General features: G+C 37.0%; 1 protein-coding gene across 6 annotated transcripts in view; it reads right to left on the bottom strand.

Moving 5' to 3' along the window:
- DDHD1 (DDHD domain containing 1) overlaps nucleotides 1-27,254 on the bottom strand; it is a 123,993-nt gene that overhangs the window by 30,236 nt on the left and 66,503 nt on the right. For all 6 annotated transcript variants that reach the window (XM_033188007.1, XM_033188010.1, XM_033188006.1 and 3 more), the window contains 3 exons: nucleotides 26,536-26,683; nucleotides 6,895-7,001; nucleotides 66-172 (listed from right to left, as the gene is read on the bottom strand). In XM_033188007.1, the coding sequence (XP_033043898.1) occupies nucleotides 66-172; nucleotides 6,895-7,001; nucleotides 26,536-26,683 (362 nt within the window). The remainder of the gene's footprint in view (nucleotides 1-65; nucleotides 173-6,894; nucleotides 7,002-26,535; nucleotides 26,684-27,254) is intronic.

The following is a 27,254-nucleotide window of genomic DNA, read 5'->3' as shown; positions in this document are numbered from 1 at the left end:
AAATTCAGGACATTTATAAGCTACCACTAAAAAATACCCACCAGCAAGATAATCATGATACTTACTTCATCTCTATAAAGCGGACTAGTATAATACATTATGTCCATTGCACTGCTGTTCAGCATATCCCTTAAACCTCGTACTTTGTCAGGAGTAATGGAATCAACAGTGTCTACAAAAGCAAAAAAACCGAGTAAATTAAACTTACAGAAAGGCTCTGTTATACGGAAATAATAGCGAAGAAAATTACATTGCACGAAATAGTAACTATTTAACATTTAAATATTCAAGACCAGCTTTGGCTCTAATGAATCTTCCTTTCCTGTAAAACACCGCAAGAAAAAAACAGTAAAAGACAAAATAGGAGATGAAAAGAAATATTAAAGGATGAAAGCCGTTATCAAATCTATAAAGCGTCACCCTTTTTTGTATGTTATGGCTTCTGTATTGAAATTCAGGGGTACCCAGAGCAAAACGAGGCCACATATTTTAGAACAAGTGTCAGAACACAATCCCAAGTCTTTTTGTACCTCCTTTTCTGTTTCCTCTCCTTTTTGAGATGGAGTTTTGCTCTGTCCCCCAGGCTGGAGGGCAGTGGGGTGATCTCGGTTCACCGGCTCAAGCGACTCTCCTGCATCAGCTTCCCGAGTAGCTGGGATTACAGGCGCATGTCACCACGCCCAGCTACTTTTTGTATTTTTACTAAAGATGGGGTTTTGTCATGTTGGCCAGGCTGGTCTCTAACTCCTGACCTCAAGTGATCTGTCTGCCTAGGCCTCCCAAAATGCTGGGATTACAGTTGTGAGGCATGCACCTAGCCTGTTTTTTTGATCTATGCACCTTCAGCTTGGCAATACACATGTAGACTGCCTAGAGCCACTGGTGGCAACCAGCAACAAATTAAAAAGTCATACTACAATTTGCATCTATCTTTAGTGAGCCAAAGATTCTGTGGACAAGAACTGTCAGATCACAAATATGCACAAAGGCAAATAAATCAGCAGTGTTTATCAGTAACAAGATAAAGGTGGTGTAATTTACTCTATTGAAAAAAATTGCTACATAAACTGATTTTCAAACCAGTACACCCTTCCATGAGTTATGCCTAACCTATGGAAATTCTACCATGGAAAGATTATTCTATTAGACACCTAATAAAAATATTAGAGATACAGAAAATTTTACATTTCTTATAGAAATACAAAGCACTATACTTGGATGAATACTGTGATTTGAAAGCACAAGGTGAGCAGAAGGCATATAATTTTAGTGAAACAAAATTTCTTTTATTCCTTTTCACTTTATTGGCTTAGGTTATTTTATTTATTCCTCCACTTTAATACAATGTAATAATAACAGGAAGGCAAAGACAAGCAAAAGTTCTTTTTTTTTTTTTTTAATTGTAAAGGGAAATATTGTTGCTGTTTGTGGTTGTACAACATATTTACAGGCTGCACCTATTTTTAAATTATAAAAGTGAAAGGTGTACTACCATGCTGATCTGAAAATACTTCAAATGTCATTTTAATGCATTTCCAAAAAAAGTTTTTACTGTGAAATACAGACACATATAAATAAAGGTATTTAATTATGAATGGGCAGTTTAAAGAATAATTTATAAAAAGAAAAACATGTTCATACCATCTAGTTTAAGAATACTGCTAGTATCTTACAAACCCACCATATATTCTGAAATGATCACAGGCCTCTCTAGCAGAGAGGGAGAAGTAACTACAGGTAAGAGGTTTGTATTAATTGTGCTTTTCCTTTTCCTTATAGATTTACTACATGTCCAATAATATTAATAACTGCACCCAATTACTTCTACAGAATTTACTATGTGCCAGAGCCTAAGTATTTTACCTGATTCTGAACAATGTGTAAACTGAGGTATTATCTATGGTTTGCTTGCACTCTTCCACCCAATCTTATGTTTCTGAGATTAATCCAAGTTGATGCATATAGCTGCAATCCACTCTTTTTCACTGTTGTATAATATGCCACTCTATACCTATATCAAAATTTATCCATTCTCTTTCTAGAGTTATTTGAGTTTCTGGTTTTTTGCTACTACTTATAAATCATGATCCTAAATAACACTGTTTTACATGTCTCCTGGTGCACATGTTTAAGAGTTTCTTTAGAGTATATCTCTAAGAAGTGGAACTATTGTGTCAAAGGGCACATGCACCTTCAACTTTATAAGATGATGTTAAATCTTCCAAAGTGACTATACCAAGTTTCATTCCCAACAATAGTGAATGAAAACTCTCACTGCTATACAACCCCAACAACACTTGGTATTGTCACTTTCTTAAATTTTTGCTTGATGGGTATGAACGATACTTCACTGTGGCTTTAATTTGCATCTCCTTGATTACTAGAAAAAAATATACATACATAAATTTAAAAAACCTTTTCTTTCCCACTTAAGTTTCTTGTCCTTTATTCTGGATATGAAACCTTTGGCGGTTATATCTGTTGCTCTGTTGTAACATCTTTTTCTCAGTTTGTGGCTTGTCTTTCGTTTTTTATGGTCTATTGGTAAAGAGAAGTCCTTAATTTTAATCTAATCAAATTTGTTATAGTTGCATTTTTTTGTATATTAAGAATTCTTTCCCTGCACCTTGAGGTTGTAAAGGTAGTGTTTTGTATATTTTTCTAAAAAGTTTTAAGGTCTTGGCTTTCATATTATCATGTTTTTGATCCATGTGAAATGTGAAGTAGAGATCATTTTTTACTTTTTTCCCCCATAGGACACCCAGTTTCCATATGCCATTTATGGAACAGGCCATCCTTTCACCAACGACCTGTAATGCCAGGTATGACAGGTTTCCTGTTTAGGGAATCTCTAATCTGGTACACAGGTCTATTTGCCTATCCTTGTGCCAAGGATATTTACAGAAGTTTGAATACAGTACTAGGTATGGCTACCTAGTAGGTCAAGACTCTATCCCTCAAATCCGTCATTCTGTGTTTCGGCTATTTTCAGACCTTTGTTCCTTTTTTATTTCATTTTATTTTTTTTTTAAGTTTTATGGGTACATAGGAGGTATATACATTTATGGGGTACATGAGATATTTTGATACAGGCATGTAATACATAGTAATCACATCATGGAAAATGGGGTATCCATGCCCTCTAACATTTATCCTTTGTGTTACAAACAATCCAGTACTACTCTTTTAGTTATTTAAAAATGTACCACTAATTTATTATTGATTATAGTCACCCTGTTGTGCAATCAAATACTAGGTCCTATTCATTCTATTTTTTTGTACTTATTAACCATCCCCACCTCCCCCGTATCCTTCCCAGCCTCTGATAACCAGCCTGCTCTCTATCTCCATAAGTTGTTGTTTTGATCCAACAAATGAGAACATCTGCTGTTTGTCTTTCTGTGTCTGAGTATATAATGACCTCCCGTTCCATTCATGTTGTTTCAAATGACAGGATCTCATTCTTTTTTATGGCCAAATAGTAATCCATTGTACATATGTACTACATTTTCTTTATCCATGCATTTGCTGATAGACACTTAGGTTGCTTCCAAATCTTGGCTATTGTAAACAGTGCTGTAACAAACACAGGATGCTGCAGACATCTATTCAATAATACTGACTGCCTTTCTTTTTAATATATACCGAGCAGTGGGATTACTGGATCATATGGTAGCTCTATTTTTAGTTTTTTGAGGAACCTCCAAGCTGTTCTCCATAGTGGTTGTACTAATTTACATTCCTACCGACAGTGTACGAGGGTTCCCTTTTCTCCACATTTCACCAGCATTTGTTATTGCCTGTCTTTTGGATATAAGCCATTTTAACTAGGGTGAGATATCTCATTGTAGTTCTGATTTGCCTTTCACTGATGATCAATGACGTTGGCACCTTTTCATATGCCTGTTTGCCATTTGTATGTCATCTTTTGAGAAATACCTACCAAATCTTTTGCCCATTTTTTAAAATAAGATTATTAGATTTTTTTTTCCTATACAGTTCTTTCAGCTCCTTATATATTCTGGTTATTAATCTCTTGTCAGATGGGTAGTCTGCAAATATTTTATCACATTCCGTGTGCTGTCTCTTGACTTTGATTGTTTAGCCCTTTGTTCTTTGATAATCATTTCAGAATCAGTTTGTCAAGTTTCATGGAAAAACTCTGGAAATCCTGATTGGAATTACATGGAATCTATAGATCGATTTGGGAGAATCCACACCTCTAGAATAACGAATTTTCCAATCTAAGGAAATTATCTTTAAGTTGTGTTTAAGGTCTTTTAATTGTTTCTTTAATTTGTAACATAAATATACTTCTTTTGCTGGATTTATTTCTTGGAACTTTATATTTTTGATGCTATTTGTCTGTTCTTGGTATACAGAAATGCAATTATGTTTATATATGGAATTTCTATGTCACAACCCTAATAAATTACTTTATTAATTCTAATAATTTTTTTTTTTTCTTTTTCTTTTTTCCCGGATATGGGGTCTCTCTGTTACCCAGGCTGGAGTGCAGTGGTTATTCACAGGTGTAATCCCACTAATGATCATCACAGGAGTTTTGGCCTGCTTTGTCTCCAACCTGGGCTCTTTCACCTCTCCCTGCTCCTGAAAGGTCACCATATTGATAGTGAACTTGGTGTGAACACCTGCTTGGCATAGTGCACTACAGCACAGAACTCCTGGACTCAAGTGATCCTCCTGCCTATGCCTCTGAGTAGCTGGGACTACAGTCACATGCCACTCTGCCCGGCCTAATAATTTTTCTGTATATTCTTTTATATATTCCGAGTAGACAACCATATGACCTACAAATCAAAACAGATGTTTCTGAGTCTTTGTAACTATTACTTCTTTTTCTTATCTTACTGCACTGCTAAGACTTTCAAGCAGAATGTTTAAATTGTAAGAGTGGATATCTTTGGCTTATTCCTGATTTAAAGGAAATGAATTTTAGCCTTTCACTGCCAAAGAACACAATGATGTGTGCTATAGGTAGATACCCTTTTAAAATTATTTTTAAATTTACACATAATAAAATTGACTCTGAGTTTTAATGCATGTGTAGTTTTATGTAACTACTGCCAGGATCAGGATATTGAACTGTTCTATCACCCTGAAAAACTTCTACATGCTGCTCCTATAAATTCAAATCCTCCCTGCTTCCCCTAACTCCTGCTAATCAATGATCTGTTCTCTGTCCCTGAAGTTTTGCCTTTTCCAAAATGTCATGAAAATGGAAGCATAAAGTATATAAACTTCCAAGACTGGCTTTTTTTTTTTTTTTGAGACAGGGTCTCACTCTGTTACCCAGGCTGGAGTGCAGTGGCATGATCTTGGCTCACTGCAACCTCTGTCTCCTGGGTCCAAGTGATTCTCGCGTCTCAGCCTCCCAAGTAGCTGGGATTACAGATGCCCACCACCAAGCCCGGCTGATTTTTTTTGTATTTTTAGTACAGACAGGGTTTCACCATGTTGGCCAGGCTGGTCTCAAACTCCCGACCTCAAATGATCCACCTGCCTCAGCCTCCCAAAGTGTAGGGATTACAGGTGTGAGCCACTGCGCCCAGCCTAAGACTGGCTTCTTTCATTCATCAGAATGCCTTTTATACTACCAAAGTAGCTTAAACCTAACAGAAATTACAAACTCAGGAGTTTTACTAAATGGTAATTCAGCCATATTACATACTTTCCTGAGAAGCCTGAGCAATTTACCTGTATGAATCGGAGAAGTTCAAGGGATCATGTTGTTATCATACTAGAACTTTACATATCAACCACTGCTGCTGAGCTCTGTTTTGGTCAATAACATTCCTTTTCTTTTTTTTTTTAACTCATTACAATTTTTGATGCAATTTGGGTTTGATAAACTACAATTGACATTCCTAACTGACTGTGAGACAGAATCACAGACCTGGACGAGTCCTTATAAATCGTAACTGACTATGAGACAGAATCACAGACCTGGACACCCAGGGAGGCAGTTTAACACTGTGATAAACATGGAATCTGCCATCACACAGAGCTAGATTCTGCCTGCCACTCTTAAATTTGCCTTTTAGTGAGTTTTAGTTTTATCAGTAAAATGGAGAAAATATAGCAGGTATTTCATGAATTTTTGAGACAATTAAATGAGATACTCCATGCAAAATGCACAGCAGACTGCCAGGTACACAGCAAAAGGCTCTGCAAATGGCAGCTGCTAATATTATAACCAGTATAACAACTCTTTCATTTTGCAGATTATGTAAATAATCAATCTAAACGTTCTGTTTTTATGATTTTAATATTTAACGGACATAACTTTGTGTAAAGAAAGACACATATTTTAGTTGATGACAGATCTTTAAGGAAGACAACTAAACTGATTTTATTTAAACAAATACACAAATTCTCTATGCTAGATTGTAATTCACCAGCCCAGGGAACGTATGAAAAACAACAAAGGAAAAAAAAATCCTGAGATTTTTATTTTTCGATTATGAGGGGAAAATTATTAGAAAGAAAAATGTAAGCTCGTATGGAATTGGGGAAAACAAATATTTTTAAAGTGCTGACAAATCAACTCAGTGTCAAAAATTTTAGAAAACATTTTGTTCCCGCTATATCCCTCCATCCGCCCTCACAATCCACAGAGGGCATGCATGAAAACAGTGCTACCTATGAAATCTATATAGTGGTTCAAATGATATTAGTCAGTATAATTATTTTAGAAATCAATGGATTTTATTTTCTTAAATAATCTAGAACAAAGGGTGAGTATACCTCAAGACAATTAAATTGAAGACACTATGTTCTCAATGAACAAGAAGTATTTTCTAAAACTTTCTGCATTTGTTTTGGTAAAAGTTTGCCATTGGCTAAATCATTCAATTTTTAAACAAAATATACCTCCATCAAGAGTAAGTTTTGACCGCCACTCAACAGGCAGAAATTCAACATGTGTTGCATGGTTGGAAAAATGCCTTTCTTCTATTTTTCTTGCAGCCTCTCTCATCCTAAACAAACAAACAAAAATGCAAACAAAGCTTTATGAGAATAACTTCACATATAAATGTATATGAGATAGAATGCATTTAATCATAACACTTCCATTTGCTTATAGCTTTGTCCAATTACATTCCAATGACTACCACACTAAGCAAGTGTGTGTGGATACCTTCATTTTGCAGTTATTTTCCTAAATTTGCCATCTACGATTTCAAATATTCCAAGCTTTTACATTATATTCTAAATAATTATATGTAAGAATTTTCAGTAGATAGAATGGCATAATGAATACCTCAGTGCCATCACCGAGCTCCAAATATTAGCAAGTCATGACCTATCTTGTTTCATCTATTGCTCTCTTCATCCTTTCCATAATGTAAATTTTAAAATTTTATTTTAAATATGAAGATACTATAAAATTGACTCTTTTCCCCCTTTTGGTGTCAGTTATATAAATTTTAGCACATGTGCAGATTTGTGATTAGTATTACATAATTCAGAACAGTTCATCCAGAAAAACTCCCTCATGCTATTCCTTTAGGAGTCACTCCCTTCTCCCATATTTAAAAACAAATCCTAGATATTGCATTATTTTGTCTGTAGTTTAGTATATATTTCTAAAACATAAGAAAAACATAACCTATTCAGTATTATCATACCAAAGAAATTAATCATTCTTTAATTTCAGCAAATATGTAGTTCAGTGGTCCTATTTTCCCAATTGGACTATAAATATTATTTTATAATATTAAAATTTTTTTTTACACTTGTTTAAACTGAGCTCTAAATACAATCCATGCACTGCAGTTAGAAGACATGTCTCTACTACAGGCTCCTTTCTCTGTTTTGCCTTGTAAAAGCATACCTTGTTTTACCACATTCATTTTTTTTTTTTTTTTTTTCTGAGACGGAGTCTCACTCTGTCGCCTAGGCTGGGGTGCAGTGGCCAGATCTCAGCTCACTGCAAGCTCTGCCTCCTGGGTTTACGCCATTTTCTTGCCTCAGCCTCCCGAGTAGCTGGGACTACAGGCGCCTGACACCTCACCCGGCTAGTTTTTTGTATTTTTTAGTAGAGATGGGGTTTCACCATGTTAGCCAGGATGGTCTCGATCTCCTGACCTCGTGATCCGCCCGTCTCAGCCTCCCAAAGTGCTGGGATTACAGGCTTGAGCCACCGCGCCTGGCCCGCATTCATTTTTTTAAAAACTTGCACTCTGCAGATATTACCTTTTTCTCCACTTTTTAAAAAACTGAAGGTCTGTGGTAACCTTGCATGGAGCAAATCTATTAGTGCATTTTTCCAATAGCATGTGCTCACTCTGTGTCTGTGTCACATTTTGTAATCCTCACAATATTTCAAACTTTCTCATTATTATTACATCCACTATGGCAAACTGCACCTGTATAAGATGAGCTTAACCGATAAATGTATGTGGTCTGACTGTTCCACTGACTGGCTATTCCCCAACCTTTCTCCTGCTCCGAGGGCTTCTGTATTATCCCTGAGAAACAATATTGAGATTAGGGCACTTAATAATTCCATACTGGCCTCTAGGTGATCAAGTGAAAGGAAGAGTCGCATATCTCTCACTTCAAATAAAAAACCAGAAATGATTGAGCTTAGTGAGGGAGGCAGTCAAAAGCCAAGCATGCCAAAAGCTGAACCTCTTGCACCAGTTAGCCACTTTGTGAATGTAAAGGAAAAGTTCTTGAAGGAGATTAAAAGTACTACTCCAGTGAACACACAAATAAGAAAATGAAAAAACCTTATTGTTGATAAGGAGAAAGTTTTAGTGGTCTGGATAGAAGATCAAAACAGCTACAACTTTTCCTTCATTTAAGCCAAAGCCTAATCCAGAGCAAGCCTTAACTCTTTTCAATTCTAAAAGACTGAGAGAGGCAAAGAAGCTACAAAAGAAAAGTTGGAAGCTAGCAGGTTAGTGCATGAGGTATAAGGAAAGAAGTTGCCTCCATAACATAAAAGTGCGAGGTAAGTGCTAATGTAGAAGCTGCATCAAGTTAAGAAGATCTAGCCAAGATAATCAATGAAGGTTGCTACATTAAACATATTCTCAACGTAGACAAAAAAGCCTTCTAATGGAAAAAGATGCCTAGGACTTTCACAGTTAGAGAGAGTAAGTCAATGCCTGGCTTCAAAACTTCAAAGGACAGTCTGACTCTTTTGTGAAGAGCTAATACAGCTGGTAACTTAAAGTTGAAGCCAATGCTCACTGACCATCCCAAATATCCTAGGGCCCTTAAGAATTATACTAAATCTACTGTGCCTGTGCTCTAAAAATGGAACAACAAAGCCTGGATAGCAGCATATCTTTATTTTTACAGCATGGCTTACTGAATATTTTAAGCCCATCGTTGACACCTACTGCTCAGAAAAAAAAAATGATTCCTTTCAAATGATTACTGCCTACTGACAATGTACCTGGTCACTCAAGAGCTCTGATGGAGATGTTCAAGGAGATGAATGTTGTTTTCATGCCTGCTAACACAATATCCACTCTGCGGCCCATGGATCAAGGAGTAATTTTAACTTTCGAGCCTTACATTTAAGAAACAAATTGTATAATGTTATAGCTGCTATAGATAGTGGATGAATCTGGGCAAAGTAAACTGAAAATATTCTGGAAAGAACCCATCATTCTAGATGCCATTAAGAACATCTGTGATTCAGTCATTCATGGGGGGTGAAAATATCAACATTCCAGAAGTTTGGAAGAAATGGCTTCCAACCTCATAAATGACTTTGAGGGGCTCAAGACTTCAGTGAGGAAGTGACTGCAGATGTATTGGAAATAGCAAGAGAACTAAAATAAGAAGAGTGTGAAGATGTGACTGAATTGCTGCAATTTCATGAGAAAACTTCAGAGGATGAGTAGTTGCTTCTTATGGATGAACAAAGAAAGTGGTTTTGAGATGGACTCTTGGTGGAGATGTGAATATTGCTGAAATGGCAACAAAGAATTCAGAATATGCCATAAACTTAGCTGATAAGGCAGTAGCAGGGTTTGAGAGGATTGATTCAAATTTTCAAGTAAGTTCTACAGTGGGTAAAATGCTCTCAAACTGCATTGCATGTTACAGGGAAATCTTTCTGAAAGGAAGAATCAATTGATGTGGCTAACTTCATTGTTGTCTTATTTTTTTATTTTTTATTTTTTTTATTTTTATTTTTATTTATTTTATTTATTTATTTTTTTGAGACGGAGTCTTGCTCTGCCGCCCAGGCTGGAGTGCAGTGGCCGGATCTCAGCTCACTGCAAGCTCCGCCTCCCGGGTTTAGGCCATTCTCCTGCCTCAGCCTCCCGAGTAGCTGGGACTACAGGCGCCCGCCTCGTCGCCCGGCTAGTTTTTTGTATTTTTTAGTAGAGACGGGGTTTCACTGTATTAGCCAGGATGGTCTCGATCTCCTGACCTCGTGATCCTCCCGTCTCGGCCTCCCACAGTGCTGGGATTACAGGCTTGAGCCACCACGCCCGGCCATTGTTGTCTTATTTTAAGAAATTGCCACAACCACCCCAAACTTCGACAACCACCATCCTGATCAGTCAGCAGCCATCAACACAGAGGCAAGACCCTTCAACAGCAAAAAGATGCTGTGAACTCACTGCAGCCTCAAGATAACTGGTTAGCAACGTTTAGCAGCACAGCATTTTAAAATTAAGATATGTACATTGATTTTTAAAGACAATATGCTATCACATACTTAATAGTTTACAGTGTAGTGTAAACATAACTTTTATATGCACTGAGAAGCCAATTTGTGCAACTTGTTAATTATAGTATTTGCTTTATTGCAGTGGTATGGAACCAAACCCACAATATCTTTGAGGTATACCTGTAATTTTGTGTTTATGTTTCCTATAAAGTTACTCAGAGTCCGATTTTCATTCACTGCATCCCTATGGTGTTAACATATTCTTGTCCTGTTTCCTATAATTTGGTAGTTAGTTATAAGGGCTTCATCAGATTCAAGCTCTGTTTTGGTGAGACTACTACTCCATATGTACATAGGTACATACAACTCTTCTCTTTTTGGTGATGATAGCAGTTACTGATGATCATTGTTTAAATCCATTAGTTTTCATGGTGGCAAAAGTGCCTTTTAAATTCCACCACTGTTCATTTGTTTATAGACTTATACTTCTATAAAGAGAAATTTCCTTACATTAAATATTTAGCTGCACTGGGGTATAACTGCATGAACTGAGTTTCTGCATGAACTGAGGCACAGTTAATCTAGAAAAGGCAGGATAAATGGTTAATTCTTCCCCTTTATTAACAGTTCTCAAAATAACAAGTTATTAGGTTTTAGATATTTTGATATCATTACTAATTCACAGATTTAAGCATATTTGATGCATATGAATCCACTGTAGTTATTATCCTTACCAAGGTTCAAATTGTCTCCTATTTTAGGTCTGTGAATCTCTCTCTTCAAGTTGCTTTTGATACAACTTCACTAGTTTTTTTTTTTTTTTAAACAATTGTGGCTTTTAATATATTCAAAGACTTAGGCAACTATCACCATTATCTAATTTTGTTAACACTTTCATCACCCCAGAAAGAAACACCATACTCATTAGCAGTCTCTACCCCTTTTCCTCCCACCCACCGGCACCCACTAATCTGCTTTCAGCAGATTTGTCTATTTGAGCATTTAATATAAATAGAATCATACAATATGCGGTCTTTTGTGTCTGGCTTTTCAGTTACTGTAATGTTTTCAAGTCTCATCTATGTTGCATCATAAATCAGTACTTCATTGCTTTTCATTGTTGAATAATATTTCATTATATGGATATGCCACTTTTGCTTACCACTCATCAGTTGATAGATGTTTGGGTTGCTTCCATCTTTTTGGCTATCATGAATAATGCTTCTATGAACATTCTTTAACAAGTTTCTGTGGACATACATTTTCAGATCTCTTGGGTATACACATACCGATATTGCTGGCTCATACACCAACTTTAACTTTTGGAAGAACTGCCAAACTCTTCCCAAAGCAGCTGTACTATTTTCTAATCTCACGAAAACCATGTAAGGGTTGCGATTTTTCTTCATCCTAGCTAATACTTGTTAATTTCCATCCTTTTGATAAGAGTTATCCTAGTGGGTATAAAGTGGTACCTTTAAAGTGGTAGTGTTCAAGGTCACATCTCTCTAATAACTAAAGATGCTGAATATCTTTTCATGAGTTTATTGGCCATTTGTATATCCTATTTGGACAAATGCCTACTCAAATCCTTTACCCATTTAAAAAAACTGGGGTCTTCCTTTTTTAAAAACTGTTGAGTTGTAAGAGTACTTTATATATCCTGGATCCTAGACCTTTATCAGATATGTGGTTTGCTAATATTTTCTCCCATTCTGAGGGGTATCTTCATTTTCTTCAGTGTCCTTTGAAGAACAAAAGGACTTTCTAATTATAGCAGCATGCCATCTGCAAACAGAGAGTTTTATCTCTTCCATTCTAATCTAGATGTCTTTTATTTCTTTTGATTAATTGCTGTGGCTGAAATGCACAGTACAAATGCTGAACAGAAGTAGTGAGAGTGGGTATCTTTGTCTTGTTTCTGATCTCAAGGAGCAGCTTTCAGTCTTTCACTATTAAAGAATAAGTTTAGCCACAGGCTTTTTGTAGATGCCCTTTACCAGATTGAGAAAGTTGCCTTCTGTTTCTAATTTCCTGAGAGCTTTTATTATGAAAGTATATTGAGATTTTGTCAAATGTCTTTTCTGTATCTGAAAATCACATGATGTGGGGTTTTTTTTTTTTTTTTTTTCCTTCATTCTACACGTGGTGGATTACCTTGATTAAAAAAAAAAAAAAGGTTGACCCTATCTTGCATTCCTGGGATAAATGCCACTTAGTCATCGTATATAACCATTTATATATGTTGCTGGATTCAGTGTGTTGGCATTTCATTGAGATTTCTGTGGTCTGTATTCAGTAAGGGATATTGGTATAGTTTTCTTTTCCTCATGATGCTTTCATTGGTTTTTGGTATCAGGGTAATACTGGCTTCATAGAATGAGCTGGGAAATCTTCCTTCCTTTTCTAGAGTTTGTAGAGAAGTGGTGCTTAATTCTTTTTTTTTTTTTTTTTTTTTTAACAGACATGATCTTACTATGTGGCCCAGGCTGAAGTGCAGTGGCTATTCACTGGAACAGTCGTGTACCATAGCCTGGAGCTCCTGTGCTCAAGCAATCCTCCTGCCTCAGCCTTCCATGAAGCTGAGACTGCAGACACATGCCAATGAACCCAGCTTAATTCTTCTTTTGATGTTTGGTAGAATTAACCAGTACAATCTTCAGGTCCTGGGCTTTTGTTGTTTTGGTGGGAAGTTTTTTGATTATTAATCCAAATGCTGTACTTGTTATAGGTCTCCTCAGACTTCCTATTTCTTACTCATTACCAGATCAGTTTTCCTAGTTTGTGCCTGTCTTGGAAAGTAATTACTAAAACAGTTTTGGTAGTTTGTTTCTAGAAATTTGTCCATTTCATCTAGGTTATACACTCTGTAGCATAGAATTGTGCATAGTATTCCCTTATAATCCTTTTTCTTTCTCCAAGGTTGGTAGTAGTAATGTCTCCTCTTTTACTTTTGATTTTAGTAATTTGAATCTTCTTTTTCTCTTGTTTGGTCTAGTTAAAAGGTTCTCAACTTTGTGAATCTTTTCAAATAACCAGAGTAATACACAGAGATCTTCCCTATTTTACAACTGCATACTACTCCATTATATAGATAATAGCTGTAGCTTATCAACCTATCTCTTATTGATGAACATTTGACTAGTTTCCCACATGATGCTGCAATCAAAAGCCTTGTGCATGTCCTTTTATTTTTGCTGATATTTTTTGGGATACAGTCCTGGAACTAGGTTTTCCAGGTCAAAGGATAAATACATATGTAATTTTGATAGATACTGCCACATACTCATTTTCATTGCATTCTATCAGCTGTACAAGAACATCTATTACCTACAGCCTGGCCAAAAAAGCATGTCATCAAATTTTGAACTTGTGCTAATCTGATAGTTAAGGAATGACATCTGTTTGGGTGCGTTGCTCATGCCTGTAATCCCAGCACTTTGGGAGGCCGAGGCAGGCAGATCACTTGAGGTCAGGAGTCTGAGACCAGTTTGGCCAACATGGTAAAATCCAGACTCTACTAAAAAAAACACAAAAATTAGTTGGGTGTGGTGGTGCACACCTGTAGTCCCAGCTATTTGGGAGGCTGAGGCAGAAGAATCGCTTGAACCCAGGAGGTGGAGGCTGCAGTGAACCAAGATTGCGTCACTGCACTCCAGTCTGGGTGACAGAACAAAACTCTCTCAAAAAAAAAAAAAAAAAAAAAAAAAAAGACTTTTCATACAAAACAGCCATTTCCTTTTCTAGGAACTACTTGCTTATATCTTTAGCCCATTTTCCCATAAGGTGGTTGAACATATTTTTATTTTTAGCATGATTTCACATATTAAGAATCCTTCATCTATAAGTTGAAAATGTTTTCTTTCAGTTCAACTTAGTTTTTCTTTGCCATATATTTTTTTCTAGATGATATAATATTTATCAATATTTTTCCTTATTTCTTGTGGATCAAGTCATAGAATGGTTTTCTCTATTCCTAAGTTCTAGAATAATTCAAGCTCTCCTTTAAAAAAAAATCCCTAATACTGTATAATTTCATTTCTTTTCCTTCACCCCGGCCTTTTTTGTTTGTTTGTTTAGAGATGAGGTCTTGCTATGTTGCCCCAGCTGAAGTGCAGTGGCTATTCATAGGTGTGGTCATAGGGCACTACAGCCTCGAACTCCTGGGCTCAAGCGATTCTCCTGCTTCAGCCTCCCAAGTAGCTAGGAAAGTAGCTAGGACTATAGGCATGTGCTACCATGTCCTGGTTTCATTTCTTTCACTTAAATGTAATCCAATTGAAATTTATCCTTGTGTGAGCAACAGATCCAATTTATTTCTTTCTATATGCAAATCTAGCTATCCCAATAGTACTTGTTGAAAAGTCTATCTTCATTTTCAGTATATTTTAAAAGGCATTACATTATAATTATGTTTATTGTTTGCATATCCCCAAAGTTGGCATTTTAAGAAGCCTAAATAAATTCTACTTTGCCAAAATAAAGATGTGTTTCCCTTATCATCACTGAAAATAAAATGATAGCCAAAACTTTAGACTTGAAGGCAGGTTCTCTTTATTATCCACAGAGTCTACAAAGTTCCTTTTTTACATCAGATACTCAAGTAATGGTCACAGAAACATTTTTAAAGTTTCTTTGTCATCTTTTCAAAGGTTCAGTTTTAAAATTTCTAATATTTTTCTACCCACTCATTCAATTTTGATGGCTGTGTAGTTTTTAGGTAAATAATTGTGATATAGTAATTAGGAAGTGGTACATGTGTTGCTGTTTGGATTTGCACACAAAAGAGTTCATTTAGATTACTGGTTCTCAACCATGGACAATTTTGTACTTCGAGGGACACTTGGCAACGTTTGGAGATATTTTTGGTTCTAACAACCAACGGTTTTATTTGCATCAGTGAGAAGAGGCTAGGGATACTGTTATACATCTTACAATGTATAGGCCAGCCCTCATAATAAAAAATTATCCAGTCAAAAATGTCAATAGTGATGTAGCTGGGAAACGCTAACTTTGAGTTCTCAACTCGGAAACACTACATCTGCTTAAAATGTTGTTTTTTTCTAAAGCAAACTTATACAATCCTTCCCTCCACAAAATCGCTATCATAATTCTCAAATGATCAAAAACTGATCAAACAGGTATGTCTACTGAATCATTTGGAGTACTGGAGTGACTGTTAAGAAAAAAAAGAAAAGGAAGGAAAATGAAAAAACAGTGAGGGAAGGAGAAGGGAGAGGAGGGGATGCCAAAGAGAGGAAGGAGGAGACAGGGAGAGGGAAGAGAGAAGATGGGTATGTTCTGGCTAGATGCCCAAATTTGCCTTACTAAAAGCAGTAAAATCTATTTCTTAAATATCTCATAAGAACTACTGAGACCAATGGGGGATAGAGAAAATGAGAAAAAGGAATGATTAAAAAATATACTATATCTCAGACAATGACCCATTACTGTGCTGCTATGCATGCACAAAAATCATGATTTCAGTCCTGTTATAAGCTTATTTCAACTTCCATGTTCTCTGAGCAATGAATGTTTACCTCATATTGTAAGAAGAGAAGATAGAGATTAAAAGCATTTAAGAATTACTGTACAACTAGGGATCATTAAATAGCTGTAAAAAGTAAGTCTTCATAATTCCTCTCAATTAGAAAAAAATTGGTAAACTAATTGGTTTTAAGAAAATATATGTGTGATATAAATATAGAAAAAAATAGAAAAAGATATAAATAGAAAATCATGAACAGTAATCTCCAAGATACTTTTTTTTTTTCAGAGTGAACAGGCAACCTACAGAATGGGAGAAAATTTTTGCAATCTACTCATCTGACAAAGGACTAATATCCAGAATCTACAAAGAACTCAAACAAATTTACAAGAAAAAAACAAACAACACCATCAAAAAGTGGAGAAAGGATATGAACAGACATTTCTCAAAAGAAGACATTCATAGAGCCAACAGACACATGAAAAAATGCTCATCATCACTGGCCATCAGAGAGATGCAAATCAAAACCACAATGAGATACCATCTCACACCAGTTAGAATGGCAATCATTAAGAAGTCAGGAAACAACAGGTGCTGGAGAGGATGTGGAGAAATAGGAACACTTTTACACTGTTGGTGGGATTGTAAACTAGTTCAACCATTATGGAAAACAGTATGGTGGTTCCTCAAGGATCTAGAACTAGATGTACCTACCATATGACCCAGCCATCCCACTACTGGGTATATACCCAAAGGATTATAAATCATGCTGCTATAAAGACACATGCACACGCATGTTTATTGCAGCACTATTCACAATAGCAAAGACTTGGAATCAATCCAAATGTCCATCTGTGACAGACTGGATTAAGAAAATGTGGCACATACACACCATGGAATACTATGCAGCCATAAAAAAGGATGAGTTTGCGTCCTTTGTAGGGACATGGATGCAGCTGGAAACCATCATTCTTAGCAAACTATCACAAGAAGAGAAAACCAAACACCGCATGTTCTCACTCATAGGTGGGAACTGAACAATGAGATCACTTGGACTCGGGAAGGGGAACATCACACATCGGAGCCTATCATGAGGAGGGGGAAGGGGGGAGGGATTGCATTGGGAATTATACCTGATATAAATGACGAATTGATGGGTCCTGACGAGTTGATGGGTGCAGCACACCAACATGGCACAAGTATACATATGTAACAAACCTGCACGTTATGTACATGTACCCTAGAACTTAAAGTACTATAAAAAAAAAAAAAAAAAAAGAGATGAGGTTGACTGGGCATGGTGGCTCACGCCTGTAATCCCAGCACTTTGGGAAGCTGAGGCAGGTGGATTGCCTGAGGTCAGGAGTTTGAGACTAGCCTGACCAATATGATGAAGCCCTGTCTCTACTAAAAATACAAAAATTAGCTGGGTGTAGTGACGTGTGACTGTAGCTCCAGCTACTAGGAAGGCTGAGATAGGAGAATTTCTTCAACCCAGGAGGCAGAGGCTGCAGTGAGCCAAGAACATGCCACTGCACTCCAGCCTGGGGAACAGAGTAAGACTGTCTCAAAACAAACAAACAAACATGGGGTCTTGCTTCACTGTCCTATGCTGCAGTGCACTGGAAACTCACAGGCATGATCATCGCACACCACAGTCTTGAAATTCTGGGCTCAAGCAATCCAAAATACATTTTTAAAACAAACAAACAAACAAACAAACAAACAACAAGGTCCAGAAGTCTATAGCATGCATGTTTTGTGTGGAAAAAAATTTGCATGCGCCTAAAGAAAATCTAGAAGACTATAAATGGGGATACAAGGACAACGGAAAATGAGGGAAGATGGAGACAGAAATGAGAATCAGCCTTTTTACTCCACATTTTAATATTTTGTTTTGTGAACTACATGTGTATATTTCCTGTGCAAAAAAATAAGTTTTGTTGATATTCTTGTCACTATTGTTTATTCTCCCATTTTTTTCTGTACTTATGGGTTTATGCCTTTCTCCTTTTTAAAATTCTTTTTTATATCATGTTCAAAGAGGTTTCAGGAGGGAATAAGATAAGCTCATGTGTTCAACCCACTGTGTTTAATTGAAAACCTCCTTATATTCTTCTAAGATTATAGCTTTAAAATGACTAATTTAGGACATTAGATATACAAGTTCTATGACTAGTTCCCTTATAAGGAAACTCCACAAAAAGTAAATCCAGTTGTATTTAAAATGCCTTCCATTTATTCCTTTTAGTAAACTATATCTGACATTCCCAGAAGTTGTCTAAAAATTTGCTTCTCAGTCTGTGTTAAGTAGTAAACATATTTTTCTGGAACAAAGGTGATTAAAGCTAGTTTGAACTAATCATTAGCAGGTTTGCTAAAATAATGTTAAGCGGGAAAACTCTCTATTATTCAGGAATCTAAGACATGATTTAAAGAAATCCTGAGAGAACAAAAGGCTGTCAAATCAATCACAAGTACACACAAGCTTCAGGATGGCCCTGATAAGGATGAAGTTTTGTACAGGCATGAACACTGAACTTAGGAATGACAGCAAGCAGGGAAATGGTAAGAAATCATATAGATTTTCCTATCTTTTAATCGTTTATTATGCAGAATTCCTTTTTATATGAATATTTTCCATTGATTACTAAGTTATATGTAGAATTATCCATCAAATTAACCTGTCTATGAAGAAATGATGGCAATCTTCCCTGTAGTGGACACTTGGATTCATTCATCATACTTCCAATAATAGCTTGTGATTTTTATCTGTAAATCTAGCTCTTCCTATAGTTAAGATGAAGTCAACTTCCATCTGATTCTAGGTTGGGAATATGACAAGTTTAGCCAATTATACCCTGCATTACGTGCATAGATTCAGGAAGCTGGATGCAGCATCATTAGTCACTGAAATGCATAGACTAGCTGGGACTTTTGGAAAAAAAGACTAATTCTTTCTTCTTGAATTTGAACACAAGATTATATAAATAATATTTGGAATCAAAGGAGAGGTGTGATAATGGCTCCACAATGAAGGTGATAGAGCAGATAAAACTGGATTTTGATGACTTGTTTGGCAATTTAACTCCTAGACTCCTCAGTTTTATGAGTTACTAAATGCTGCTTTTGCCTTAAGCCTTTTTGGGTTAGGATTTCCCTCACTTGTACTCAAAGAAATCAAACTGATACCTTCTTATTTATGAATGGCTCCAGAGAGAATATGCAAGTAAACCTAGTTCTCAGGTTCCTAGATACCAAGCAAAATATCTGCATACTAACATAAAAACATAACCATCATAGGACGTAATATACAACTCATCAGAAAGTAAAATCAGGATCAGAGGGAAGAGATTCCTATAATATAAGCCATGGAGATTGAAAAGGATCAGAGTTGGCCTGGCACTATGTGACAAGGTTTTTTCTTTAAAAAGTTGAATTGTGAGGTCTGTTCCAAGATGGCTGAACAGGAACAGCTCCGGTCTGCAGCTCCCAGTGTGACTGATGCAGAAGACTGGTGATTTCTGCATTTCCAGCTGAGGTACCTGGTTCATCTGATTGGGACTGGCTGGACAGCGGGTGCAGCCCATGGAGGGCAAGCTGAAGCAGGGCGGGGCATCGCCTCACCTCGGAAGTGCAAGGGGTCTGGGATTTCCCTTTCCCAGCTGAGGGAAGCCGTGACAGATTGCACCGGGAAAATCAGGACACTGCCACCTAAATACTGTGCTTTTCCAACAGTCGTAGCAAATGGCACACTAAAAGATTACATCCCGCGCCTCGCTCAGTGGGTCCCACACCCATGGAGCCTTGCTCACTGCTAGTGCAGCAGTCTGAGATCGAACTGCTAGGTGGCAGCCTGGCTGGGGAAGGGGCGTCTGCCATTGCTGAGGCTTGAGTAGGTAAATAAAGTAGCCGGGAAGCTCAAACTGGGTGGAGCCCACCGCAGCTCAATGAGGCCCACCTGCCTCTGCAGACACCACCTCTGGGGGTAGGGCATAGCTGAACAAAAGGCAGCAGAAACTTCTGCAGACTTAAACACCCCCCACTGTCTGACAGCTTTGAAGAGAGTGGTGGTTTTCCCAGCATGGAGTTTGAGCTCTGAGAACAGACAGACTGCCTTCTCAAGTGGGTCCCTGACCCCTGTGCAGCCTAACTGGGAGATACCTCCCAGGCAAACGGGGTCTGGAGTCAACCTCCAGCAAACTCCAACAGACCTGCAGCTGAGGGACCTGACTGTTAGAAGGAAAACTAACAAACAGAAAGGAGTAGCATCAACATCAACAAAAAGGACATCCACACCAAAACCCCATCTGTAGGTCACCATCATCAAAGACCAAAGGTAGATAAAACCACAAAGATGGGGAGAAACCAGAGGAGAAAAGCTGAATATTCTAAAAACCAGAGCACCTCTTCTCCTTCAAAGGATCGCAGCTCCTCACCAGCAACAAAACAAAGCTGGATGGAGAATGACTTTGTCGAGTTGGCAGAAGTAGGCTTCGGAAAGTTGGTAATAACGAACTTCTCTGAGCTAAAGGAGGATGTTCGAACCCATCGTGAGGAAGCTAAAAACCTTGAGAAAAGATCAGATGAATGGCTAACTAGAACAGTGTAGAGAAGACCTTGAATGACTTGATGGAGCTGAAAACCGTGGCACGAGAACTACCTGATGCATGCACAAGCTTCAGTAGCCGATTTGATCAAGTGGAAGAAAGGTTATCAGTGACTGAAGATCAAATTAATGAAATGAAGCGAAAAGAGAAGAGAAAAATGAGTAAAAATAAATGAACAAAGCCTCCAAGAAATATGAGACTATGTGAAAAGACCAAATCTATGTTTGATTGGTGTACTTGAAAGTGATGGGGAAAATGGAACCAAGCTGGAAAACACTCTCTTGGATATTATCCAAGAGAACTTTCCCAGCCAAGCAAGGCAGGTCAACATTCAAATTTAGGAAATACAGAGAACACCACAAAGATACTCCTCGAGAAGAGCAACTCCAAGACACATAATTGTCAGATTCACCAAGGTTGAAATGAAGGAAAAAACGTTAGGGGCAGCCAGAGAGAAAGGTCAGGTTATCCACAAAGGGAAGCCCATCAGACTAAAAGCAGATCTCTCGGTAGAAACCCTACAAGCCAGAAGAGAGTGGGGGCCAATATTCAACATTCTTAAAGAAAAGAATTTTCAACCCAGAATCTCATATCGAGCCAAACTAAGCTTCATAAGTGAAGGAGAAATAAAATCCTTTATAGACAAGCAAATGTTGAGAGATTTTGTCACCACCAGGCTTGCCTTACAAGAGCTCCTAAAGGAAGCACTAAACATGGAAAGGAACAACTGGTACCAGCCACTGTAAAACATGACAAATTGTAAAGACCATCAATGCTAGGAAGAAACTGCAGCAATTAATGGGCAAAATAACCAGCTAACATCATAATGACAGGATCAAATTTACACATAACAGTATTAACCTTAAATGTAAAGAGGCTAAATGCCCAATTAAAAGACACAGACTGGCAAATTGGATAAAGAGTCAAGACCCATCAGTGTGCTGTATTCAGGAGACCCACCTCATGTGCAGAGACACACATAGGCTCAAAAGAAAGGGATGGAGGAGGATCTACCAAGCAAATGGAAAGCAAAAACAAAAACAAAAATAAAAAAAAACAGGGTTTGCAATCCCAGTTTGGATAAAACAGACTTTAAACCAACAGATCAAAAGAGACAAAGAAGGCCATTGCATAATGGTAAAGGGATCAATTCAACAAGAAGACCCAACTATCCTAAATATATATGCACCCAATACAGGAGCATCCAGATTCATAAAGCAAGTCCTTAGTGACCTACAAAGAGACTTAGACTCCCACACAATAATAATGGCAACCTTTAACACCCCACTGTCAATATCAGACAGATCAATGAGTCAGAAGGTTAACAAGGATATCCAGGACTTGAACTTGGCTCTGCACCAGCAGACCTAATAGACATCTACAGAACTCTCCACCCCAAATCAACAGAATATACATTCTTCTCAGCACCACATCACATTTATTCCAAAATTGACCACACAGTTGGAAGTAAAGCACTCCTCAGCAAAGGTAAAAGAACAGAAATGACAACAAACTGTGTCTCAGACCACAGTGCAATCAAATTAAACTCAGGATTAAGAAACTCACTCAAAACCACACAAACACATGGAAACTGAACAACCTGCTACTGAATGACTACTGGGTACATAACAAAATGAAGGCAGAAATAAAGATGTTCTTTGAAACCAGTGAGAACAAAGACACAACGTACCAGAAACTCTGGGACACATTTAAAGCAGTGTATAGAGGGAAATTTATAGCACTAAATGGCCACAAGAGAAAGCAGAAAAGATCTAAAATTGATACCCTAACATCACAATTAAAAGAACTAGAGAAGCAAGAGTAAACAAATTCAAAATATAGCAAAAGGCAAAAAATAACTAAGATCAGAGCAGAACTGATGGAGATAGAGACACAAAAAAGCCCTTCAAAAAAATGAATGAAACCAGGAGCAGGATTTTTGAAAAGATCAACAAAATTGATAGACCGCTAACAAGACTAACAAAGAAGAAAAGAGAGAAGAATCAAATAGATGTAATAAAAAATGATAAAGGGGTTACCACCACCGATCCCACAGAAATACAACCTACCATCAGAGAATACTATAAACACCTCTACACAAATAAACTAGAAAATTCAGAAGAAATGGATAAATTCCTGGACACATACACCTTCCCCCAAGACTAAACCAGGAAGAAGTTGAATCGCTGAATAGATCAGTAACAGGCTCTGAAATTGAGACAATAACTAAGAGCCTACCAACCAAAATAAGTCCAGGACCAGACGGATTCACAGCCAAATTCTTCCAGAGGTACAAAGAGGAGCTGGTACCATTCCTTCTGAAACTATTCCAATCAATAGAAAAGGAGAGAATCCTCTCTAATTCATTTTACGAAGCCAACATCATCCTGATACCAAAGCCTGGCAGAGACACAACAAAAAAAGAGAATTTTAGACCAATATCCCTGATGAACATCGACTGGAAAATCCTCAATAAAATACTGGCAAACAGAATCCAGGAGCACATCAAAAAGCTTATCCACCACGATCAAGTTGGCTTTATTCCTGGGATGCAAGGCTGGTTCAACATACGCTAATCAATAAACGTAATCCATCACATAACCTGAACCAAAGACAAAAACCATATGATTATCTCAATAGATGCAGAAAAGGCCTTTGACAAAATTTAACAGCCCTTCACGCTAAAAATTCTTAACAAACTAGGTATTGATGGAATACATCTCAAAATAATAAGAGCTATTTATGACAAACCCACAACCAATATCATATTGAATGGGCAAAAACTGGAAGCATTCCCTTTGAAAATTGGCACAAGACAGGGATGCCCTCTCTCACCACTCCTATTCTACGTAGTGCTGGAAGTTCTGGCCAGGGCAATCAGGCAAGAGAAAGAAATAAAGGGTATTCAGTTAGGAAAAGACGAAGTCAAATTGTCCCTGTTTGCAGATGACATGATTGTATATTTAGAAAACTCCACTGTCTCAGCCCAAAATCTCCTTAAGCTGACAAGCAACTTCAGCAAAGTCTCAGGATACAAAATCAATTTGCAAAAATCACAAGCATTCTTATACACCGATAACAGACAGAGAGATAAATCATCAGTGAACTCCCATTCACAATTGCTACAAAGAGAATAAAATACCTAGGAATCCAACTTATAAGGGATGTGAAGGACTTCTTCAAGGAGAACTACAAACCACTGCTCAACGAAATAAAAGAGGACACAAACAAATGGAAGAACATTCCATGCTCATGGATAGGAAGAATCAATATCGTGAAAAAGGCCATATTACCCAAGGTAATTTATAGATTCAATGCCATCTCCATTAAGCTACCAATGACTTTCTTCATAGAATTGGAAGAAACTACTTTAAAGTTCATATGGAACCAAAAAAGAGCCCGCATTGCCAAGACAATCCTAAGTCAAAAGAACAAAGCTGGAGGCATCATGCTACCTGACTTCAAACTATACTACAAGGCTACAGTAACCAAAACAGCATGGTACTGGTACCAAAACAGAGATATAGACCAAAGGAACAAAACAGAGGTCTCAGAAATAACACCACACATCTACAACCATCTGATCTTTGAGAAACCTGACAAAAACAAGAAATGGGGAAAGGATTCCCTATTTAATAAATGGTGCTGGGAAAACCGGCTAGCTGTATGTAGAAAGCTGAAACTGGATCCCTTCCTTACGCCTTATACAAAAATTAATTCAAGATGGATAAAAGACTTAAATGTTAGACCTAAAACCATAAAAACCCATGAAGAAAACCTAGGCAATACCATTTAGGACATAAGCATGGGCAAGGACTTCATGACTAAAACGCCAAAAGCAATGGCGACAAAAGCCAAAATCGACACATGGGATCTAATTAAACTAAAGAGCTTCTGCATAGCAAGAGAAACTACCATTAGAGTGAACAGGAAACCTACAGAATGGGAGAAAATTTTTGCCATCTACCCATCTGACAAAGGGCTAATATCCAGAAACGTAAAGAAATTTACAAGAAAAAAAATCAAACAACCCCATCAAAAAGTAGGCAAAGGATATGAACAGATACTTTTCAAAAGACATTTATGCAGCCAACAGACACATGAAAAGATGCTCATCATCACTGGTCATCAGAGAAATGGAAATCAAAACCACAATGAGATACTATCTCACACCAGTTAGAATGGCGATCATTAAAAATCAGGAAACAACAGGTGTTGGAGAGGATGTGGAGAAATATGAATGCTTTTACACTGTTGGGAGTGTAAACTAGTTCAGCCATTGTGGAAGACAGTGGGGTGATTCCTAAAGGATCTAGAACTAGAAATACCATTTGACCCAGCAATGCCATTACTGGGTATATACCCAAAGGATTATAAATCATGCGAATAGAAAGACACATGCACATGTATGTTTACTGTGGCACTATTCACAACAGCAAAGACTTGGAACCAACCCAAATGTCCATCAATGATAGACTGGATTAAGAAAATGTGGCACGTATACACCATGGAATACGATGCAGCCATAAAAAAGGATGAGTTCATGTCCTTTGTAGGGACATGGATGCAGCTGGAAACCATCATTCTGAGCAAACTATCACAGGGATAGAAAACCAAACACCACATGTTCTCACTCATAGGTGGGAACTGAACAATGAGAACACTTGGACACAGGGTAGGGAACATCACACACTGGGCCCCACCGGGGTAGGGGGATGTGGAGGGCATAGCCTTAGGAGACATACCTAATGTAAATGACGAGTTAATGGGTGCAGCAAACCAACATGGCACATGTATACATATGTAACCTGCACATTGTGCACATGTACCCTAGAACTTAAAGTATAATAATAATAATAATAAGTTGAATTGTATTTTTACTTTAATCCATTAGCTGACATTAAGAGATGTTACAATAAAAAGTGAAATAAAACTCAGCATTGCATTATTATTATACTGGTGTTGCTGAGGACACACTTCCTAGTATCATAACACCGTTTGCTTTATAAGGACTCAAATAAACCTTTATAAGCCTCAGAATCAAATAAACTGGACTTGTCAACAACAGACTTGTTCTCTTGGCATCATCTATAACCGATTATATTTTTCTTTATACTGGCTGCTAGCTCAGAGCCAAGTTTGTGGTGGAACCCTTAACCCTAACATGCCCTTTTAACAAAGTCGTTAATGTTTTTGAAACACGCAGATATCATATATACCCCTAAAACATCTTAAAAAGTTTTAGGATAAAACTGAATATAAATAAACTAATGAGGTAAATAACCTGTCTGGTGTGTTGGCAAATAATCCACTGTTTTCCACGTAAAATTCAGAGTTCAGTTTCCTTGGGTAGCAATTAATCAGATAGGTTAAGCTGCTAATTGGCTAATTCTTAGCCTTTTAGAGTTGTGCAACTTTGCAGTATTCTTAGTTTCTGAAGTTCAGAAAGTAAGATATAACCTAAAACTAGATATTTTTCTTGCTTTCAACCTTAGACTATAAATTAACTTAATATATTAGCTTAAAAAAGGCTTCCTTATCCCTCTTCTTCTCCATACTGTGGGGAGAAAAAAATCAAACATCATCATCATCCTGTAGACATAATCTCTCTCAAAATTTGGTCCAGATACTTGATCTATGACTTGAGGTATTCGAATAGTTGGCACTGGAAGAACATGCAGTGGAATTAGTATACTGTTAATATCTCTTATACTCTGGATGAAAGTTTGGATTCTAGACTAGATATAGAATGTATTCATCAAAGAACTTACATGGCTGTATTTTTTATAATTCTTCCTTGGTCCATTTTCTGCCCAATGCCATGCACAACAAATACAATATGGGTAGTCTGTGATGGCTTGTCTTCTAATGTGGCTTCTTCTACATAACCTCTATGAAGTCTGGTCCCACTACTTGATGCTGTAGAAAAATTTTAATTCTAAATTTACTATTTAATCTGAGAAAAAGCATTTTCCACAATATGTTTAAAGAAAAAAAAAGAAGTAAAAGGAATATTATGAAAAAATTTCACTGGCTGTGGGGGAGGAAATAAAAACTGTAAGAAGGTATATATTGATCAGCTGTGATATAAAGTGAACCGGACACAATACCAAAGCCGGAAACTACAAAGAGAAAGAAATGGAAGGAAAGAAAGACAAATTGAATACATAAAAATTTAAAGCTTCTATATTATAATAAGAAAATATCAGGAAAAAAGAAATGGCAAACTGGAAAAAATATGCAAAATATAACACATAATTACTTAAGTATACAAAGAGAGCTTACTAATTAAAAAGTAAAGACAACCATTCAAATAGCAAATTAAGCTAAAGTTACACAAGGTAATTCAGAAAATAAATACAACTGAGTAATAAACATAAAAAGATATTCAAAGCACATTATTGAAATTAAAAATGTAAAATATGGTATAAAAATTGTATCAAACTTTAAAATTCTTTTTACATTATTTTTTGATAATGCTCTCACATCT

This window comes from Trachypithecus francoisi, unplaced genomic scaffold, assembly GCF_009764315.1.
Source record: "Trachypithecus francoisi isolate TF-2019V2 unplaced genomic scaffold, Tfra_2.0 Lachesis_group3, whole genome shotgun sequence".
NCBI classification, from domain to species: Eukaryota; Metazoa; Chordata; class Mammalia; order Primates; family Cercopithecidae; genus Trachypithecus; species Trachypithecus francoisi.
The sequence above is the reverse complement of the archived record's forward strand: the minus strand, read 5'-3'. Positions and strand labels throughout refer to the sequence as shown.